At 53.4% G+C, this 18047-nt stretch overlaps 1 protein-coding gene across 1 annotated transcript in view; it reads left to right on the top strand.

Annotated features, from left to right (window-relative positions):
* TBKBP1 (TBK1 binding protein 1) overlaps nucleotides 1-18047 on the top strand; it is a 57551-nt gene that overhangs the window by 14007 nt on the left and 25497 nt on the right. Inside the window, exons 5-7 of the mRNA XM_038385539.2 lie at nucleotides 1680-1833; nucleotides 4455-4651; nucleotides 5541-5602. Of these exons, the coding sequence (XP_038241467.1) occupies nucleotides 1680-1833; nucleotides 4455-4651; nucleotides 5541-5602 (413 nt within the window). The remainder of the gene's footprint in view (nucleotides 1-1679; nucleotides 1834-4454; nucleotides 4652-5540; nucleotides 5603-18047) is intronic.

Genomic DNA, 18047 nt, shown 5'->3' with positions numbered 1-18047 from the left:
GATCCACAGGGGTATTTAGAATCCAAACCTCCACTGGAAACCCAGAGCTTAACTACCCTGAGAGTTAGAAAGTTTTTCTAATATCTAACCTACATCTCCCTTGCTACAGGTTAAGCCCATTACTGCTTATCCTACCTTCTGTGGATGCACAGAGTAGTCAATTGCAGCCCTCTTTGTAACAGCCTGTAACGTATTGCAGACTGTTCTCAGGTCCTCCCAAGTCTTCTTTTCTCAAGACTAAACATGCTCAGGTATTTTTGTACTTTTTTCCCCCATGGGTCGGGTTTTCTAAACCTTGGATAATTTTTGTGGCTCTCCTCTGGATTCTCTCCAGTTTGTCCACGTCTTTCCTAAAGCGCGGTGCCCAGATCCGGACACCGTACTCCAGCCGAGGCCCCTCCAGTGCCGAGTAGAGTGGGATAAATCCCTCCCGTGTCTTAGGGCTTGTCGTCAAAACTTAAAATGCTGGAGTGGCGCTGTTAGTGCTTTAGCAAAGACGCTGCCCGTGCTGATGGGATTTCTTCTCCCGTTGACCTCCATGAGTGGCAGTAGCCAGAATTCTCCCATCAATCTACCTCTGTCTGCACTAGTGACATAGTTACACCAGCCTAACTTCCAAGTGTAGACATCCGATACCCTTGTTAACACTCCCCAGAATGATATTCGCCCTTTTGACAACTGCATCGCGCTGCTGACTCATACGCCGTTTGTGATTCACCGTAATCCCCAGATCCTTCTCAGCAGTACGAACAACTAGCAGTTATTCGATCAAAAGGGATTTGATTTTTTTCCCCCCCGTCCTACGTATTTTGCACTTGTCTTTATTGGATTTCATCTGGTTCATTTCAGACCAATTCTCCAGCTTGTCAAGGTCTCGTCTCGTCCTGTCCTCCCGAGTGCTTTTAACCTTGTTGTTGTTATGTGGGCTAGGTAAAAACCTCTTGCGTTCATTAGTTTAATAACTGCCCTTCATTTTGGTGGAATGTAAGAAACAAAGGCACACCCAAGACCACCAGAAATTCAAAAGATCAGACAAAGAGGATCCAGCTGAGTGTTGTTTTTGGGGTGCGGATGTGTCTGTGCGGATGGGACAAACAGCAGAAGAGAGAGACACAGGGACTGTGTTTATGCAGCGCTCAGGTGTGACAATTGAGCTGGTGGCTTTTGATGCGGTCGACTGTCTATTGCTCGAAGGTTCCTAAGGTGGGATTTTTCCAAAGTGTCCAAGGGAGTTAGGCACCTGACTCCTATTGTAATTTGAAAATCTGCCCCTACACGCTGGGTGTATTTCAGCTACTGAATCTCGTAGGTGTTTGTGTAACCGCCTGGTGAGTGTGTGTTACAGGTACCGATCTATGGGGGATCAGAGTCTGTTACACAGGCCAGCTGCAGAGCTTTCGCTCAAGCTGTAATGGCTCCTGGTTTTAGTTCAGGAGGTCCTCAGTTCAATCCCTGGTGTGTCAGTCACAGTGGTGGCCATCAGATTTGCTCTCGGGCTCTGGCATGTATATTCAGTTTGTACAACCCCTTGCACCACATGGGGCCAGGCCTCCTGCAGAAAGGGCCCACAAACCACATGGTGTGCAAAGGGTTGTGTGTACAGGGGGGGCTATACATGCAGCACAGATCTCTTACCTTCACCCTCTCTTTCTGTACCCCTTTTTTTCCCTCCTCGCCAGAGAGCTTTGGTGGAGACTCATCTGAATCGGATCCGGAGCCTGGAGCAGCAGCTGAGACAGAGAGATGGCAACTCCTTCCAGAACCTCAACTCCCAGCTGCAGAACCAGGAGGTCCAATACCTGTCTCTCCATGGCAACCCTGGCCTGACACATGGTGAGTCTTTCACTTCTGGCCCGGGAAGATGTTTGGCCTTCCCAGCATGGTCTCTTCATAATGTTGGCCATTGTAGAGGGACTTGTAATACACGGGGGGCTTATACCCTCACTGGCCATGATTCCCAGCTCCTTAAGGCCACTTTTCTGATCACTGCATTCTGGGGCCTGCCCAGTCATTGGTGTTTAGAGCAGCCTCAGGGTTGCTCTAACTTATACTCTGCTTTCCACGGTGCTGTATGGACCCTGGGAAGCACAGAATAGTTGGAGTGTGCTGCCCTCTCCCTCCGCATCCCAGCCCCCAAAATAGAGTCCCTCTATGAGCTCAATGAATATTTTATTGGGTTTCTAGATTTTAGCACCAAAAGCCATCATTATGACTGTCTAATCCAGTGGCTCTCAACCCAAAGCCCACGGGCTGCTTGTGGCCCAATCAGCATACAGCTGCAGCCCATGTGACATCCTCAGGGCCATATTGGTAGTTTATATATTGTGTGGATGCAGCACACCTAACACATCAAGAGCTGCATGTGTGGCCCACAATGGTAAATAGTTTGAGAACCACTGGGCTAATCTAACCTCCCGCACAGCGCAGGCCGTGGAGTTATACCGTACATAAGAACAGTCAGACCATTGTCAGTCAGACCATCTAGCCCAGTGTCTGTCTTCCTACAATGGCCGATGCCAGGTGCCCCAGAGGGAATGAACAGAACAGGGAATCGTCAAGTGATCCATCTCCTGTCGCCCATTCCCAGCTCCTGGCAAACGGAGGCTAGGGACACCATCCCTGCCCATCCTGGCTAATAGCCATTGATGGACTTATCCAGGGGTGGTTCTGAGTCCGGCCTGTTAGCTTACGGAGTACTATGGGCTGTTGATGTTTTTGGTATATTTATGTCCCCCTGCTGAAAAGAACAGCTGTTGGCCACACATCTCTACGGCCCAGCGCCCGTTTGCTGGGCCGCTCGAAGGGCCCGGGGATCAAAATCCGCAGGGTCCTGTGTGGAGGCACGGTGCTTTCCGACCAGCAGAGGGCACTGCCGCCCCTCCGTTTATCGCTTCTGTTTCTAAAGCCTGCCCCAAGCCCGGTTAATGGCCCGTTTCAGACTCCCTGCCACCCGGAAACACGAGTCTGTTTCCACGGCTTTCGGGCTTTCGTGAGGGAGATTGTGCGGGCCAGCTGTTCACAATGGGGTGGCAGCTCCCGATGAAGTGACAGCCATCGGCACTCTGATGGCACCCAGATCTCGGAGTGGGAGGGTGGCTTTGAGGATGCTGGCCAAGTTATGCCACGCTCTGGGAGTGAGGCACCGTTCTCCTCTAGAGTCACGGAGAGGGTGGGGGGGGAAGCAGAGAGGCTCAGAGACCCAGGTGGGGGGGGGAAGCGAGTTCCTGCCTCCCGGTTCCGTGCCTGGACCCCACCCCTCTGTGAGCTGCTGTCAGAGTGGACCACAAAGCAAACCCACCGGCTCTTTGATAACCAGCTGTTTCTCCTAGTGGTGATTTCACTAACCAGTGCCGAGGGGTCTTTGGTGGTGGTGGGAGAATGACTGACTGATTTCCCCAAACCCGGCTGCTTGTGGCTTGACTTGTGTTAAAGGTTCCCAAGACTCGAATGATCCCCCTGCCATAGAAAAGGGAACCCCGGCCACCCACTGTGACTTCTTCACCCCTGAGAGCCACAGCCGCCAGCCTGATCCATCTGGCACAGGCACTTAGCTCAGGGGGGAGGGATAGCTCAGTGGTTTGAGCATTGACCTGCTAAACCCAGGGTTGTGAGCTCAATCCTTGAGGGGGCCATTTAGGGATCCGGGGCAAAAATTGGGGATTGGTCCTGCTTTGAGCAGGAGGTTGGACTAGATGACCTCCTGAGGTCCCTTCCAACTCTGATATTCTATGAGCTGCAGCGGAATAAAGATGCTCTAATCACGGCGGCTAATTATTGAGCAGCACGAGTCACTGGGGAGAGCGTGAAACTTGCTGGTCAATATCATTAGAGGAAGGGGTCGTTGAAAACCCAAGAGGAAGCTGTCACCTTGGGTGTCTGGGCACCAGACGTGGGCTGCTGGCCAGCTCAGCTGGATCGATGGATGCCCGCTGGGGATCTGGCCCCTTGGCACCCCTTGGAGTGATGCTGGTTTGCCCCAGCGAGGGATCAGGCCCTGGGGCTGTTAAGTCAGAGCTCTCAGGCAGGTTCTTGCTGCTCTTACTGGGAGCACGTGTAATACGGACATGGGGCTGCTTAGTGTATCTGGTCACGTCTCCTCCTAGTGACCAGTCCTGGCTAGGAGAGGGGCCTGGCTAATGCCATCACTCTGCCGGGTCTAGGGGCAGCAGGCTGTGCCTCTGAGGTGCAGGACCCTGGTTTGCTCCTAGCTGCAGACTGGGGTACCCGTTTGTCCGTGGCTTCTGTTCCCTGGGCACTTCTTGCTTTGCTCTGTTACACAGACAGGGCTGGTCATTCGCCTCTTTCTGTGGGCAGATCCCAATAGGGCTTTTGTGTTCTGACCTCCCCCCCGGGAGAGGGATGCTGGCGGGAGGGAGCCAGCCTGTGCCAGTTGGGGTGAGTCTGCCTCCCCCCATCACCTCCCTTCACCGGCATTATCCTATCCCCCACTCCAGTGCTGGATCGGTCCATGAGCTGGCAGAGCTCCCGCAGCCTGGAGCAGCCCAGCGAGCTGGAGGTGCACAGGCTGGAGGCCGAGCTGGAGGAGGCCCGGCACGAAGCCCAGAGCTCACAGCGCCGGGAGGAGCAGCTGAAGGCAGAGTGCGAGAGGCTGCAGTCTGAGCTGAAGCAGCTCCAGGAGACCCGGGCGCAGGTGAGGGGCAGTCGGGTCGCTGCGGGCGTTCGTCTGGACTCCTTGCAGGATCAGGCCTTGTGAAAGACCAGAGGCCCAGTTCCTGGACTGGGGCCTTGGCATTTGGAATCAGGACTTCTGTTTGCCGGGAGCTCCCAGGGATGGTTGCAAACCTGTGCCTCCCCCACAAGCTGAGAGCTCAGGCAGGGCCGGGTCCTGCTCTCGGCCCCCCTGCTGTAACTCTGGAGCCCAGGTGGAGTCATGACTGACAGAGACCCGAGCCTGGTCCTGGTATCTTTCCCTGGCAGAGGGGACAGCTGCTTGTTGACCGGAACTGAGATCTCCAAGCGCACAGGGATTATTGGCTCTGCCTGATCCCTCTGGCAGGGAGCTCGCGCTTGGCTGAGGGAGTTTGGAGCTCTCTGCTTCGTGCCCCCCGTGGTCCCGTCTCTGGTGCAGAGACGTGGGGCCGGTAGGACTGGTGCAAGGTTTGCTCTGCTGGCCCTTACTTAGGCTAGAGGCAGCGGGACATTGTGGGAGATGGCTGTGCCCCTTCGGTGACGGATCCACAGATGATAGCCTGCCACCGCTTTCTGCTAGCAGGCCAAATCCTGTAGCTCAAATGCCAGATGCCGGTTCTCTGGGGCTAGAGGCCCTTGGTCCAACCCCTGCAGCTGACTCCAGCTGTGCCTCTCCTGGGGAAGGGATTCCATGTGGTGGCTTGATAGAGGTGTGTGGCTCTCAGTCTATCCTGAGAGAGCAACACCTGGGGAGAGAGGGGATGGTTGGGTTACCAGCTGGGGAGACTGGGAAATCTATTGGGACCAGGATGAGAGCGGCCCTGGAGTGTGTGCATGAAGGGTTAGGGTGCCCTGCTGATGGTAATGGGGTTTTGTCTGATGTTCCCTAGGACCTGGCGACCAGTCAGTCGGAGCGGGACATGGCGTGGGTGAAGAAAGTCGGTGATGACCAGTAAGTGCCCGTCCGTGTGGACGGACGTGCTTCTGCGCAACCCGGGGGAGGGGGAGAATCCTGCCCCGCCCGATGCAGGATGTGGGTGGCCAAATCTGCAGGGCCAATGACTTGGCAGCTGGATGCTTCTCTTGTCCCTGAGACGGCCCAGGGACCTTGGTCTGAAATGGCTCTTGGTGGGAGAGAGACGATGAGTGGCACGGTGAAAGGGCCCCTTCCCCCAGCTGTTTGCCTGCTCTGAGTCTCTGGATCAATAATGCCCGTGGGCCCAAGCCACCAGCCCTCCCTCCCGTTGGTGTCAGTGAGCGGCGGGGGCTGTGGGATTAGGCCCTGTCTGTATTTCCACCGGATCCAGCTCTGAACCATGCCTGGCTTCAGCTCAGCAGGGGGCCCTGACTTTCCAATGTTTCTGTACTGGGACAGGGGAGTCTGATTTTTCCAAAGGGGTGGAGTGCCCGGAGCCGCCGATTGAAGTTGGCAGGAGCGCAGGTTCTTGGCGCAGTGAAAACGGGGTCTCCTTTTAGCGGCCTCAGGTCAGGCTCCCTGGACGATGGCGGTGCTTGAAACCCCTGGCTGAAAACACAGCTGGGTGTGACTTGCCCAGGGAATCAGTGCAGAGCAGGGGAGAGAACCCAGGAGTCCTGGCTCTTCGTTCCCTGCTCTAACTGCTGGCCAGCGCTTCTTCCTGCTAGACCGCTCTCCCTCCTGGGTCTTAATCGGCAAGGAAAATCTACCCTTCCCTCCGCTGCTACCCCGCCAGCATGGGGAAATGCTCAGCCCCTCCTGGGGACTCCAGGGAAAGCCCGGTTGGTAAAGAGAGATTGCGAGGTTCCCCTGCTGCAGAGCAAAGGCTGGAATGTGCCCCTGTAGCTGATACAACCCGATACATCCTCTGCTGCCCAGCTGACTCTCGGAGCCCCTTAGCGCCTGTCTCCTCCCCCCCATGGGCTCCTGCTGGCCCCCCTGGCCTGGCAGTGAGATTCCCGAGGTGAGTGTCACTGCGGGAGCTGTGTGTAGCTGGGCATGGGTTTGGCTGTGGGGGGCTAGGGGGCTGCAGTGTGTGGCAGAGGGATACTTTGTGTGGGGAGGTGAGTACAGCATGTGGATAGGGGTACCTGGGGGAGGGCGGGGGGTGTGTGGTCTGTGGTGCAGGGCTATCAGGGGAAGAGTGTGGTGTGGCGTAGGGATACCGTGGGGAAGGGAGTGGGGGTAACAGCATGTGGCTTATGGATACCGGGGGGAGGCAGGGTTAGTGGCAAGTGGGGTAGGGATACTGTGTGGTGGTGGGGGTGCGTGGCATAGGGATATCTCTTGGGTGAGAGCGTACACGTGTGGCATAGGGATACCGGGGGGGAGGGGGGGCAGCGTGTGGTGTAGGGATATCTGATGGGTGGACTCTGGCATTTGGCGTAGGGATACCAGTCCCTTGCCGAACGGCTGCAGCCCGGCACTGCCTGGCCGGTGTAGGGAGTATGGCCCATTCAGGGATCCGGATCTCCTTGTGCACGGTCTTGTGCACGTGCCCCCAGTGATACGTGCACACGCGCCCGATGGTGTGCGTGCCCCATGGCTGGTGTAGCAAACCCTGTGAGAAAAGCCCGGCGGGTTCTGCTCCTAGAGTCCTTCTCCCGCACCGTTTCTCCCCGAGTGCCCTCGCCCGGCGCCTGGTATCACATAGCAACCAGCTGACGCTTCCTGTCAACCCGTCGGGAAGCGTCTCCCGGGAGATCTGTCGCAGGCTGACAGGCGAGGTGCGTGAGCGGCCCCTGCACGGCGGAGCTGCCTGCACTGAGGGGGGCAGCCGAGGTGAAGCGGCTGGGTGGGTGTGCTCCAGAGGGCAGCAGCGAGCTTGTCCTGGTGCCTGGCATAAGTGTCAGGCGGGCGACGTGTTTGATCCTCCCTTCCCCACCTTGTGCCCCATGTACAGGGGCAGGGCGCAGGAGAGGTGCTCGTCCCCCACAAGGGCACGGCCCGTGTCCCTCTGTGCTCAGAACAGGCTGGCAGTAGGAGTCTGGGGTCCTTGCTGCAGTCTCCAAAGAAGATGGCGAAGTTCTGGGAGGCTTTGGTTGCTCCCTGGGTAGTGTCCCCAAGGGAGATGCAGCCATGTGCGGTCCTCAAACTGGGCCATAATGGCGCAACCTGGCTCTAAAAGGTTAAACCTTGCAATACCCAGTAAGGGCAGTAGCTACGCTTCTATCCAGTGCCCAGAGGGGTAAACTGAGGCACAGAGTGGGAAGGTGACTTGCCAAAGATCCCATTGGCTGCTACAGGAGCTTGGTACTTCATAGAATCATAGAATATCAGGGTTGGATGGGACCTCAGAAGGTCTAGTCCAACCCCCCCAATCCACAATTTTTGCCCCAGATTCCTAAATGGCCCCCTCAAGGATTGAACTCACAACCCTGGGTTTAGCAGGCCAATGCTCAAACCACTGATCTATCCCTCCCCCCGCCCCAGGACACTGGGGCAGGAAAAGAACCCAGCAGGCCTCCGTTCTAACCACTAGTCCACAGTGTGGATCATTGGTCTGGTGGGTTGGGCTCTGGAGGGATATTTGGAGACCCTGGGGGCTGTTTCCGCCTCAGCCACTAACCTAGTGTGCAACCTTAGGTAAGTCCCTTCCCCTGTCTGTGCTTCTCTTTCCCTTCCCCACCCGATCTCGGGGGAGGATTCTAGGTGCTACTGTCGTGTCCTGCCGCTCATAACGCGTGTCCTAGCGAGTTCTAGATGCCCTATCTCTCTTGTTCTCGGGGCACTGGAGGGACTCAAGCCTACCTGGTGGCTTTTCTATTTCTCGCAAAGGATTATTTCCTGTTCAGCGTGACAACAGAAAGGTGGGAATATTACACTGAGCCCTGCTAATGCCCCGGCGTGGTTATTGAACGGGCTGTCCCCAGCTCAGCCACCCCCATCTCGGGAGCGGCTGTGACTCCCGATCGCACATCAGCTGCTGAAGAGTTGAAAATAAACGATGCAAGCTGCTTGGCCTCGCGTCCTTTCCCTGCGGCCCTGGAAGCCAATAGACTGTCTGAACTCTAATGAGCAGGGCGTGGAAAAATACCTGCCGTGGCTGGGAAAATGGAGATCTGCTGCTGACATATTTCTCACCTCCTCCCTGCTGTTGAACTAATGGTGGATTTTGTGACAATCATTGGGAAGTCGAGGGCAGAACGCATGGGGGCTGTGTGCTTACAGGGGCTTTTGGGTGTCTGTCTCCCGGCTGCCCGTTGCCTTGCCCCTTATGGTGGGGTTCATACCGGTGCTGGTGAGCCTCCCACCCTGCCATGCCTGATCTGCAGAGGATATGAGCCAGCTGGGGATGCTTGGCTGTGTCATTCAAGCGATAACAGCTCCTGCTTTTAGCTCTGGAGTTCCCCAGTTCAGTCCCTGATGTGTCTCTCACAAGGGGAAGGCATAGCAGATCAGCCATGTGCGCTGGTGGTGACATAGACTGACAATTTCCTGCAATATCCTGAACGGACTTCATTGAATTAGGTTAATGCCTTTGGGGTCCATTGTTTTAAATATGCCTGTGTGTGTGTCTCCCCAGGAAGGGTGAATAGAACAGCAGGGGGTGACTGACGAAGGGCGAATAGGAGAACAGCAGGGGGTGACTGACGAGGCGGATTCACTCAGGTTGTAACACCGCCGGAGAAACGGCCCCTTGGAAAGGAACATGCACTAGGATTTGGATAAGGAGCCTGGTTTTAAACAGGTTTCAGAGTAGCAGCCGTGTTAGTCTGTATTCGCAAAAAGAAAAGGAGTACTTGTGGCACCTTAGAGACTAACAAATTTATTAGAGCATAAGCTTTCGTGAGCTACAGCTAATGCATCCGATGAAGTGAGCTGTAGCTCACGAAAGCTTATGCTCTAATAAATTTGTTAGTCTCTAAGGTGCCACAAGTACTCCTTTTCTTTTTGGTTTTAAACAGGCCTTCTTCCTGATCCAGCCAACGGACAGGTCCCGGGAGGGCCCCGAACCTTAGGGAGGGTTGGAAGGACTGGGGCTTGTTCAATGCTGAAGCAGTGCTGAACTGCAAAAAGAAAAGGAGGACTTGTGGCACCTTAGAGACTAACAAATTTATTTGCGCATAAGCTTTCGTGAGCTACAGCTCACTTCATTGGATGCTGAACTGGTAACCTCAAGGACTTCCCTGGGGTGGGTGGGGGAGGTTGAAGGACTTACCCCGACCCTAGCAGGGATTCGGGCAGGATGAATTCTGGTGAGCTCATTAGCATGCACGTGGGTTCTTTCGTTATTCTTAATGTTTTCTCTGTAATACTTTTTACCTTCAGAGCAAAGTAGGCTTGCCTGTGAAGTGCTGTGTGGTGACTTCTAACTGTTGACAGTTGCTCTATGGTCAGTCTCGGACAGCCTGTCTGTGCTGGGAAGGACACAGTGAAAGGCAGGGATCTGGGCAGCCTGGAAACACCCTGGCCCAAAGGGAGAGAGATGTGCGGCTCCGTCTAAGAGAGGCAATAGGAGCTGGCAGCCTGGGGAGCTGGCAGCCTGACAGCGGGTGCCCTGGAAGGGCGATACAGGTGCAGCTGTCCTGAAATGTGGCACTGGGGTAACTGATCATACAGAGGCCCTGATTCTGTTCTGTGGAGGCTTGGTCAGGCTGCTCCCTCAGCTTAAAGAGGACTGGAATTGGCTGTAAACAGCCCCTCAAAATCCCCCTTCCTGCTCTGCCCATCCCCATCCCAAGTAGGGACTGGATGGAGGTCAGTTAGAGCAGACCTAAGCCACCTTCACCCTCTCTGTCCCAAGTGAAAGAAAGGAGTCACTGAGAATCAGGCCCCAGAGCGGAGAATCGGGCTCGTGGCTCCTGCTGGAGGCCACAGCGGAGACTGGCCCAGCAGTGAAGGAATCATGTAACGCTGGCCCCATCAGGGCACCATGCAAATCCTTCCATCGAGTCAGTGTTGCCCAGGGACTGGCTGCTCCAGGCTGTAACAGGACCTGGGAAAACAGCTCCTGTGAGGCAACTGGGTGTCTGCCAAACGTGGGGAACAGCTGGGGTGGCTGGGAGCTTTTTGGAAGCCTCCACGAAATGAGTTGCAGGGGTCTCAGTCCAGTCCACAACGCAAAAAAGGGCCATTAGCTGGCATCCTCATTAGCGGTCTCGCCGGAGAGGCTGTGGATCGAAAGGAGGGGCGGTCGAATCTCCATTCTTGCCCTCGGCAGTGGTGTCTCCAGGCTGGGGCCGCGGGCGTGATGCTTGGCCCGGCCCTGAACTGCAGAGCGGGGGACTCCCGATTTCAGCGCTCTCCACCTCGGGCGACCGAGAGAAAGTTCCAGGGCTCCCATCCAATGCTGGTCACACGCTGGCACAGCTCCCTGGGCTTCGATGGAGCGCCTCACAGTTGGCAGCTGGCTGCAAGTCTGGCCGAGACGGGAACTGGCCTCTTTGAACCATGCAAGGCGCAGCTGTCCTCCCTGGGAGGACACCTCCGTAATTAAACTGTCGCAGAGTCAGCCCCCTGGAAACCAGCCCCCGCCTGCCTGCCTGCTCCAGCATCTGGGATTCCGCCGCCCCCTGCGCGTCCCTGAGTATCAGCTGGGTAAACATTTGGTGTGTTTCCAAGTCGGCTCCTCCGCTCAGGAAGCTGATTACTGGGTTCCCTCTTTCATTAGCTCTGCTCTGCTGGGAATCCCTCCCCAGGGGATCCCCTGGCTCATTTCCTACACACAAGGGCCATGCCAGTGCCGCTGTTGCAGCTAATCGAATCCGAGGCAGGTTCTAAAGGGGACGGCGGGGAGGGGGTGGGGGTGGAGAGGCACCTTCCAAACTGTGGGTGGGGGGAGGTCCCTCTTGGAGCATCCCTCCCCTCGACCGTCCTATTAAGGAGCTTCTCCTTTGGGGCTGGTGTAAGTGAGGCCTGATGGGGAGAAGAGAGTGATTGTTCAGCAGCAGGTGGTGGTTCTGGGTCAGTGCCAACTGCTTGGATTCCTTCTCCCTGTCCCCTCCGACCTTCTAGCAAGCCTGGAAGTCAGTAGCTAGTGAGCCCATCCTGTGTTCCCACACGGCAGGTGTGTGAAAGAGACCAGAGGGTACCAGCCCCGACAGGGCATGCACCACCATTATTCCAGCTTCTTCTTGTTCTGGGATGGATTTGTATCTTGTGATGCTTTGCACTTCCGGAGCGCTTTTCACGCCAGGCTCCAAAAGTGCTTTAGCGAGCGCTAATTAATGAAGCCTTTCTGCACCGCTGCGAGTTGGGGGACGGGCCAGGACTAGGAGCTGGGCCATCTGGGTTCTGTTCCTGCCTTCTCTTGTGCAACCCTGGTGCAAGTGGCTTCCCTGCTCTGTGCCTCGGTTTCCCCGTTTGTAAAAGGGGGGGGAAGGGATGGTGGTATAAAGCATCCTGATATTGACTCCATTAACGCTTGCCAGGAGCTTTGTTGTAAGAGTCCCAGTGACTCTTCTTTCCTTAGCTGGTTTTGCTGACAAGGAAACTGACGAGCAGTGAGTTAGTGGTGGAGCACGGACTGTAACTCGGGAGTCCCGGGTCTCAGTCTACATCTGCGTTTGAGCCGGGAGGTGAGGTGCGATTCCCGGCTCATGTCCGTGGACCTGTGTTAGCTCGAACAGAGCTAGCCCGCTGAAAACAGCAGCGTAGCCCAGGCAGCAATTTGGGCTAGCTCCCGGAGTATGTACCCCGGGGGTCTGGGCAGGCCGTACTTGGGTGGCCACAGCACCCCCCGCACCCTTAGTTCCAGCACTGATGAGTGCGGGTACGTGGACGTGAGCTGGGAATCGCGCCTCCTGGCTCAAACTTTAGTCCTGTGGTCTACTAGCCGACGCTTCCCCCACGTGCCTGTGTAACCCTCTCGGGTTTTTCTGGGCCTCGGAGTAGGATCATTAACGCATCATATGCGGCTCGCACAGACGCAGGCCCTCCCTGCCACCCCCCCAGCACTGACGCACAATCTTATTAAATGATTGGTGAAGAATGCATATAATCTAAATCTGTCACATCAAAGTCTATGCTCCTGAGAACGCCAGCGATAACCCCCCGCCCATCGCCTCCAGGAAGGAAGGAAAGATCTTTGCACCTTGAACGTGTCATCCAGCTAATGAAATTCAGCTCTCCTGGGTCCTTAATTTAGAAGACACGGTGGCATGGAAAGTTGCCAGCTGAGAGAACTGTATTTTACACCCTGCTAGACTCGATGTGTTTGGACCATCGAGTCGTGTCTGATTGCTGCAGCTTTACTAGAAGGCAATAACCATTTCTTTATCTCACCCTTGTGCTTAATAACGCCTTCATTAAAGTCTTGTCTGGGCCTTGCTGCCCGTTCATTTAACGCAGGGGTATTTTTTTTTTGTTTGTTCGTTTGTTTCACCGTAAGTGGCATTGGCCGGGCTCTGCTGTGGGGACGTTTGCAGCGGTGGTTTTTTTTTTCTTTCTTTCTTTGCAACACACCCTAGCTCAGAGAGGTGTGATGTGAGCTTTTGATCACCAGGAGGCCAGCTGCATTTGCATGATCTCATTCTAAAAGTGATTGTTTCAGGGTGGGGAGCGCAAATAAAATGTGTGAAAAGCAAAACACCACTGGCATTCTCTAGCTGTTTGTGCTGAGCAATGAAAGCCCTTAGCAGAGAGCCAGGACGCGTCTGCAGCTAGACGCAGGGAGAGGAGAATAAAGATTTTGAATCAACTGTAAGTACATACTCCCATTGATCAACTCCTCTGCAAAAGACAGATGGTGCTTGGTGCTGGAATCTAGCTGTGAGTGCCTCTCGTGGCTAAATGAACTCCCCTCCCCTTTCTCCTAACGTTTTGAAGAGTGAGTTTATGTGGCCCCCCTGCATCCAGCGGGACATATATGGTCTCTCGTTGTTTGCGGAGACCCAACTGCAGTGTCTGCATGGCTCGGCTGTGGGGCACTCTTCAGCTTTGCTGACTGCTCCCCTTGGCCCTAAGCATGGCACGAGTTCACGTCAGAGCTCCGCTCAGCACGAGTCCCTGTGTGTAAGAGGCGCACTGTGAGGCTAGCGGCAAAGCCTGTGGGTTCTGCTCCCAGCTATGCTGCCTGGCCTTTGCGGTAGCACCCAGAGGTTTCAGCCCAGGATGCCTGGCTTCTATTTCTGACTTGTTTGGGGTGAAACTTACCCCTGAGAGCCAGTACCAGGTGTAGTTGCCACCAAAGCCTTGAAAAGTTTAAAATCGGGCAAGCCACTTTATCTTGTCTGGGCTTGATTCTTCCGGGGTGGCAATAGAGTGGATTTCATTGATGTCACTAGAGTTAACTCCAGATTTACATTAGCACAAGCAGATACCAGAGCCCATTGTGTGTAAACGCCAGTGTCCTAAACTGGCTTTGGGGGGGGAGGTTTGCTTTAATCAGGACTTGCATGATTTGATCTTTCCAGAGGGTGGGAGCTGGATTTACTCTGGCTAGTTCAGTGGTGGTATTCATCTTGGTTTCTCACTGGCTGTTTATTTTTTTAAATTTTGCCAGTTTACAGTGCCGAAAATAAAGCTGGATCTGCTGTCCATGGGGTGTTTCTACCACACAATGGTTTGAAATGCCACAAGAAGATAGCATCTTGCTTTATTTCAGTTCTGGAGCATTAAGGAACCTTTGTGAAAAATATAATCGCAAGTTGTTTTTTTTTTGTTTAAAAAAAAACCCCACATGTGACTGAAATAACAGATATGGAACACCGCCTGTCCTAAAAAAGAAAAGGAGTACTTGTGGCAGCTTAGAGACTAACAAATTTATTTGAGCATAAGCTTTCGTGAGCTACAGCTCACTTCATCGGATGCATTCCTAGCGTGTATCTGTGCTAATAGCATGATTCCTCTCCTATATCTAATGTCCTAACATGTCTATGGCCTCTTAGACATTGACAATCTGGCTTCTCCTGCTTCAGAATCGAAGGAGACCCTCTTTCGGCTACATGCAGTTACAGCTGGGTAGGAAACTATTGTCCCATCCTGCAAAAAGCTTTTTAGAGTAAAATAAATGCCCCATCCCACACTAGGGACAAAACCAAGACCTTCGCTCAGTTTTTGAAAAATGAGAGACTGACCGACCCCACCCCAGAGCAGCTAATAGCCTGGTGGCTAGGCACTCACATGACATATTCAGGAGCTACCTTCAAGCCCTGCTCCAAACCAGGCAGAACGGGGACCTGAACCTGTCTCTCCTACATCGCAGGGGAGCATCCAAGCCATTTGCGACTGGGACATGTCTCTCTTGCTTTGACGAGAAAGTCCATCCTGCACCTGAAACGCCTTCTTGTCACAGCTTTTGTCAAAACTGACTGACCTTTTCCGACAAAAAGTTTTGGTTTCTACAAATCGGCCCTTTCTAACCCCTCCCTCCCCCCCAAAAAAGTTGAGCTGGAAAATTCTGAACCCGCTCTAGCTGCAGTACAAGGCCTATGGCAGGCAGTTATGTAGTTCCAATTGTCTCCAGCAGAGAGCAGCGGTGACTCAGCTACACACCAGTTCATTGCACTGGCTGCTCAGGGAATGGGCCTTTAGTTGCAAAATCGATGAAATGATGACAGAGCAGAATTCTAGAGGTGAAACACGTGAGCCTTTAGTCCTGGTCGTACTCCCACTGAGGTTAAATGGCAGGATCTCCAGGTCCTATGGCAGGATCAGATCCTCGGCTGGTATCATTTGGAGTAGGTCCATGGAAGTCAGGATTGCTGGGGGAGATCTAGCTCAGGGGAACTTGAAAAAAGCCCGATGGTAAAGGGGACAATAACCAGGCCTTTAGTTTGTGAAACTCTTATGTGTAATTCCTTGCTACTTGCCCTGGCTTCAAAAATCGCCTTGGAAAATTAAAAAGAAATCAACAAAAGCCCTCCAGAGTTTTGAAAGAAATAACGGTGCTGAGAAAAATGGCCGTAGTTTAGACAAAGAGCAGTTAAAGTCAGTTCTTCTGTGTAACGCTGCAAGACGCTCACTGATTTCCCCAAGGGCCGAGTCTCTGCTCCGCCGTGCTGCTGGGAAACCGTTGTGTGGAGTTACGCTGCTCTACCAAAGGGAGGAATCCTGGCTCTGTGCAGGGAGGGGATGGAGCAGAGATGATTTGGGATAGTCCATAGAACTAGAATTAGGATTCAGGAACTGATTTTAAGGAGGGCCTGAAAAGCAGGAAAGGCTGGAAGACAGGGAACTCTGCTGGTGTGGGATTGTCTCCCAAGGGGGGCAAGGCATTTTGAGCCCCCTGTGACTCCTGGATGGCCTGATTCTGAGCCCCCCGTGGGGCCCGATTCTGGTCTCATGCCACCTTTTGCTGATTTGCTCTGGCACAAGTGAGAGCTGACTCAGAGCCTGATGTTCAGAGACGCTGTGTAATCCGCCACGCCATGTTGAAGTCAGTGGGGGCTGCGGGTGGGCACTGCCTCTGAACTTCAAGCCCTGAAACCGATGCCTGGAGAAGGAATGATTAGCTAGTGGCTGCATGTCCTTGGGGATTCTTGCTAGTGGGGCAGGGGAGCATGCCCTCTGAGCAGGTTTGTAAGACTTCCTGTCCTGCCCCTGCTCCTCTCTCGGTTTGAGAGGATAAGCCTCTGATACAGAAACTGACTCAGTTGAGGAGTTTACAGGGTAAAAATCTCAGAGGCTGACCTGGTTTTCCAAGTAATGCTTTGTTTTCTAAAAAACTATGGGCTTGGTTCTGATCCCCCACCAGAGAAGCACCACTGAAGGCAATGAAGTGTAATGTAAGGTCACTGTGGGAGGAGATGAACAGGTGAAAGCATATTAGCCAGGAACCCCCCTCTCTTTCACACTCTCTATGGGACATTTCACTCGGTGTTGTAGTATTTCTCCTCGCTTATTAAGTAACCCCCAAATATCAGGAAGAATGTTGATTTACTAGAATTTCTTCAGTGTTGTCAACCCCAACCATCCCATAGTCGTTAGTCCCAGCCCCAGAAAATTATGAGATTGGCTTTAAAATCGTAAGATTTTGAAAAACCAATATAACAAATATAGGTTTGGTTTTTTTGCTTTCTGATTTCTGAGCCTTTCCTCCATGCTCAGGCCACATTATCTGGCTTTTATCTGCAGCCATAAGGGCTAGACACATTTTGTTTGTTTTGAATGAAAGCTGAGCGTTTCCCATATTCACATGTCTCCAGGAACTGGGTCTTTAATATCTCAAAATACCACAAGACTCATGATAAAATTGCAAGAGTTGGCAATGCTGCTTTGGACAGTTTCAACGGGTCAGATCCTTTGCCAAGCTCGATTTTTACCCCATAATTCCCACTGAAACCAATGAAGAGTTCTGCTTAAAGACACATGCGTGCTGAGGATTCCCACCATGGTCAATAGGAGCTCTTGCTATTCAGCATCTCTGAAGATATGGGCCCTTCCTTTTTTCCCCTCTGATTGCAGATCAGATCCTGGACTTTGCTTGAAGAATTTAGAGTCAAATTACGATCTTTGTTCCACCAGGATCAAGCAAAGTCATTCCACACACCAGTGCAAATGGAGTGACTCCATATTGATGCTGGTCTAACCGAAAGCAAATTTCTGCCCCAGATGCAGCTGAGTGCTTTCTTGTGAGGTTGAGAAAAAGAATCTCTTCATGTGTTTGAGGCTATTGGTTTCTTTCTCCATGATCACTCATCAATCATCCTTTAAGCTTTGCAGTGACATCGATGGCTCAGATCATCCATCCTGTGGTTTCTACATTCATGTTGATTTCCCACTGCTGGATCTGCATCCGGAGGGGTTAGCCCCACATGGGTCTAAGAGGGAGCCTTGCGTAGCTAGGAGAAGGTAGCCAGCAATCTTCCCCCACCCCCTAGGTAACATTAATCAGAAAAAGAATGGAACCCTACACAGAGAAGCACAAGGAAAGTCAAGTTGTCTATTCCTGGCATGTCAAATCGAACCTCGTCCAGAGGGACAGGACAGGACAGTGCCGGCGAGGGGGCCTGACAGTGATGTATTATTAAACAGAACAGAGTGAGTTTTCACAGACCAGATTAACTCTGCGCTGCTAAGATTAGCAAGCAAGCTGGCTCTGCTTTGTGGACAGATAAAGGATGACATGGAGCGCAGGGGCTAATTCTAATGCGGCGGAGTGTAGACGGGAAAGGTGCTAGCGGGGCTCCAGGGTCAGTTTGGTTTCACGGCCAATAAAAGAATGCGATCGGAAGGTGAGATTGTGAGCAGAGCCAGAAGAGAGAGTAACTCAGTTCCACGCGGCAGCCAAACTAAAGTCAATGTAGGTCACGGGCATCCGAGCTAAAGTTCTTCTTCTGGAGCGAAGGGCCCGCTTCTCCCTTCGCTCAGATCCTCGGTTGCTGTCAAGCCGTGTCGCTCCGCTGTCTTCAGTAGAGCGAGGCAGGTTTACGCCAGCTGAGAATCTGGCCCAATAAAACATGAAAGAAAAGGACCTGATTCCTTCCTCGCTTATTATGGGATGAGATCGTCATCTGGTATAAATCAGATTAGCTGC

This window comes from Dermochelys coriacea, chromosome 27, assembly GCF_009764565.3.
Source record: "Dermochelys coriacea isolate rDerCor1 chromosome 27, rDerCor1.pri.v4, whole genome shotgun sequence".
NCBI lineage: Eukaryota > Metazoa > Chordata > Testudines > Dermochelyidae > Dermochelys > Dermochelys coriacea.
The sequence above is the reverse complement of the archived record's forward strand: the minus strand, read 5'-3'. Positions and strand labels throughout refer to the sequence as shown.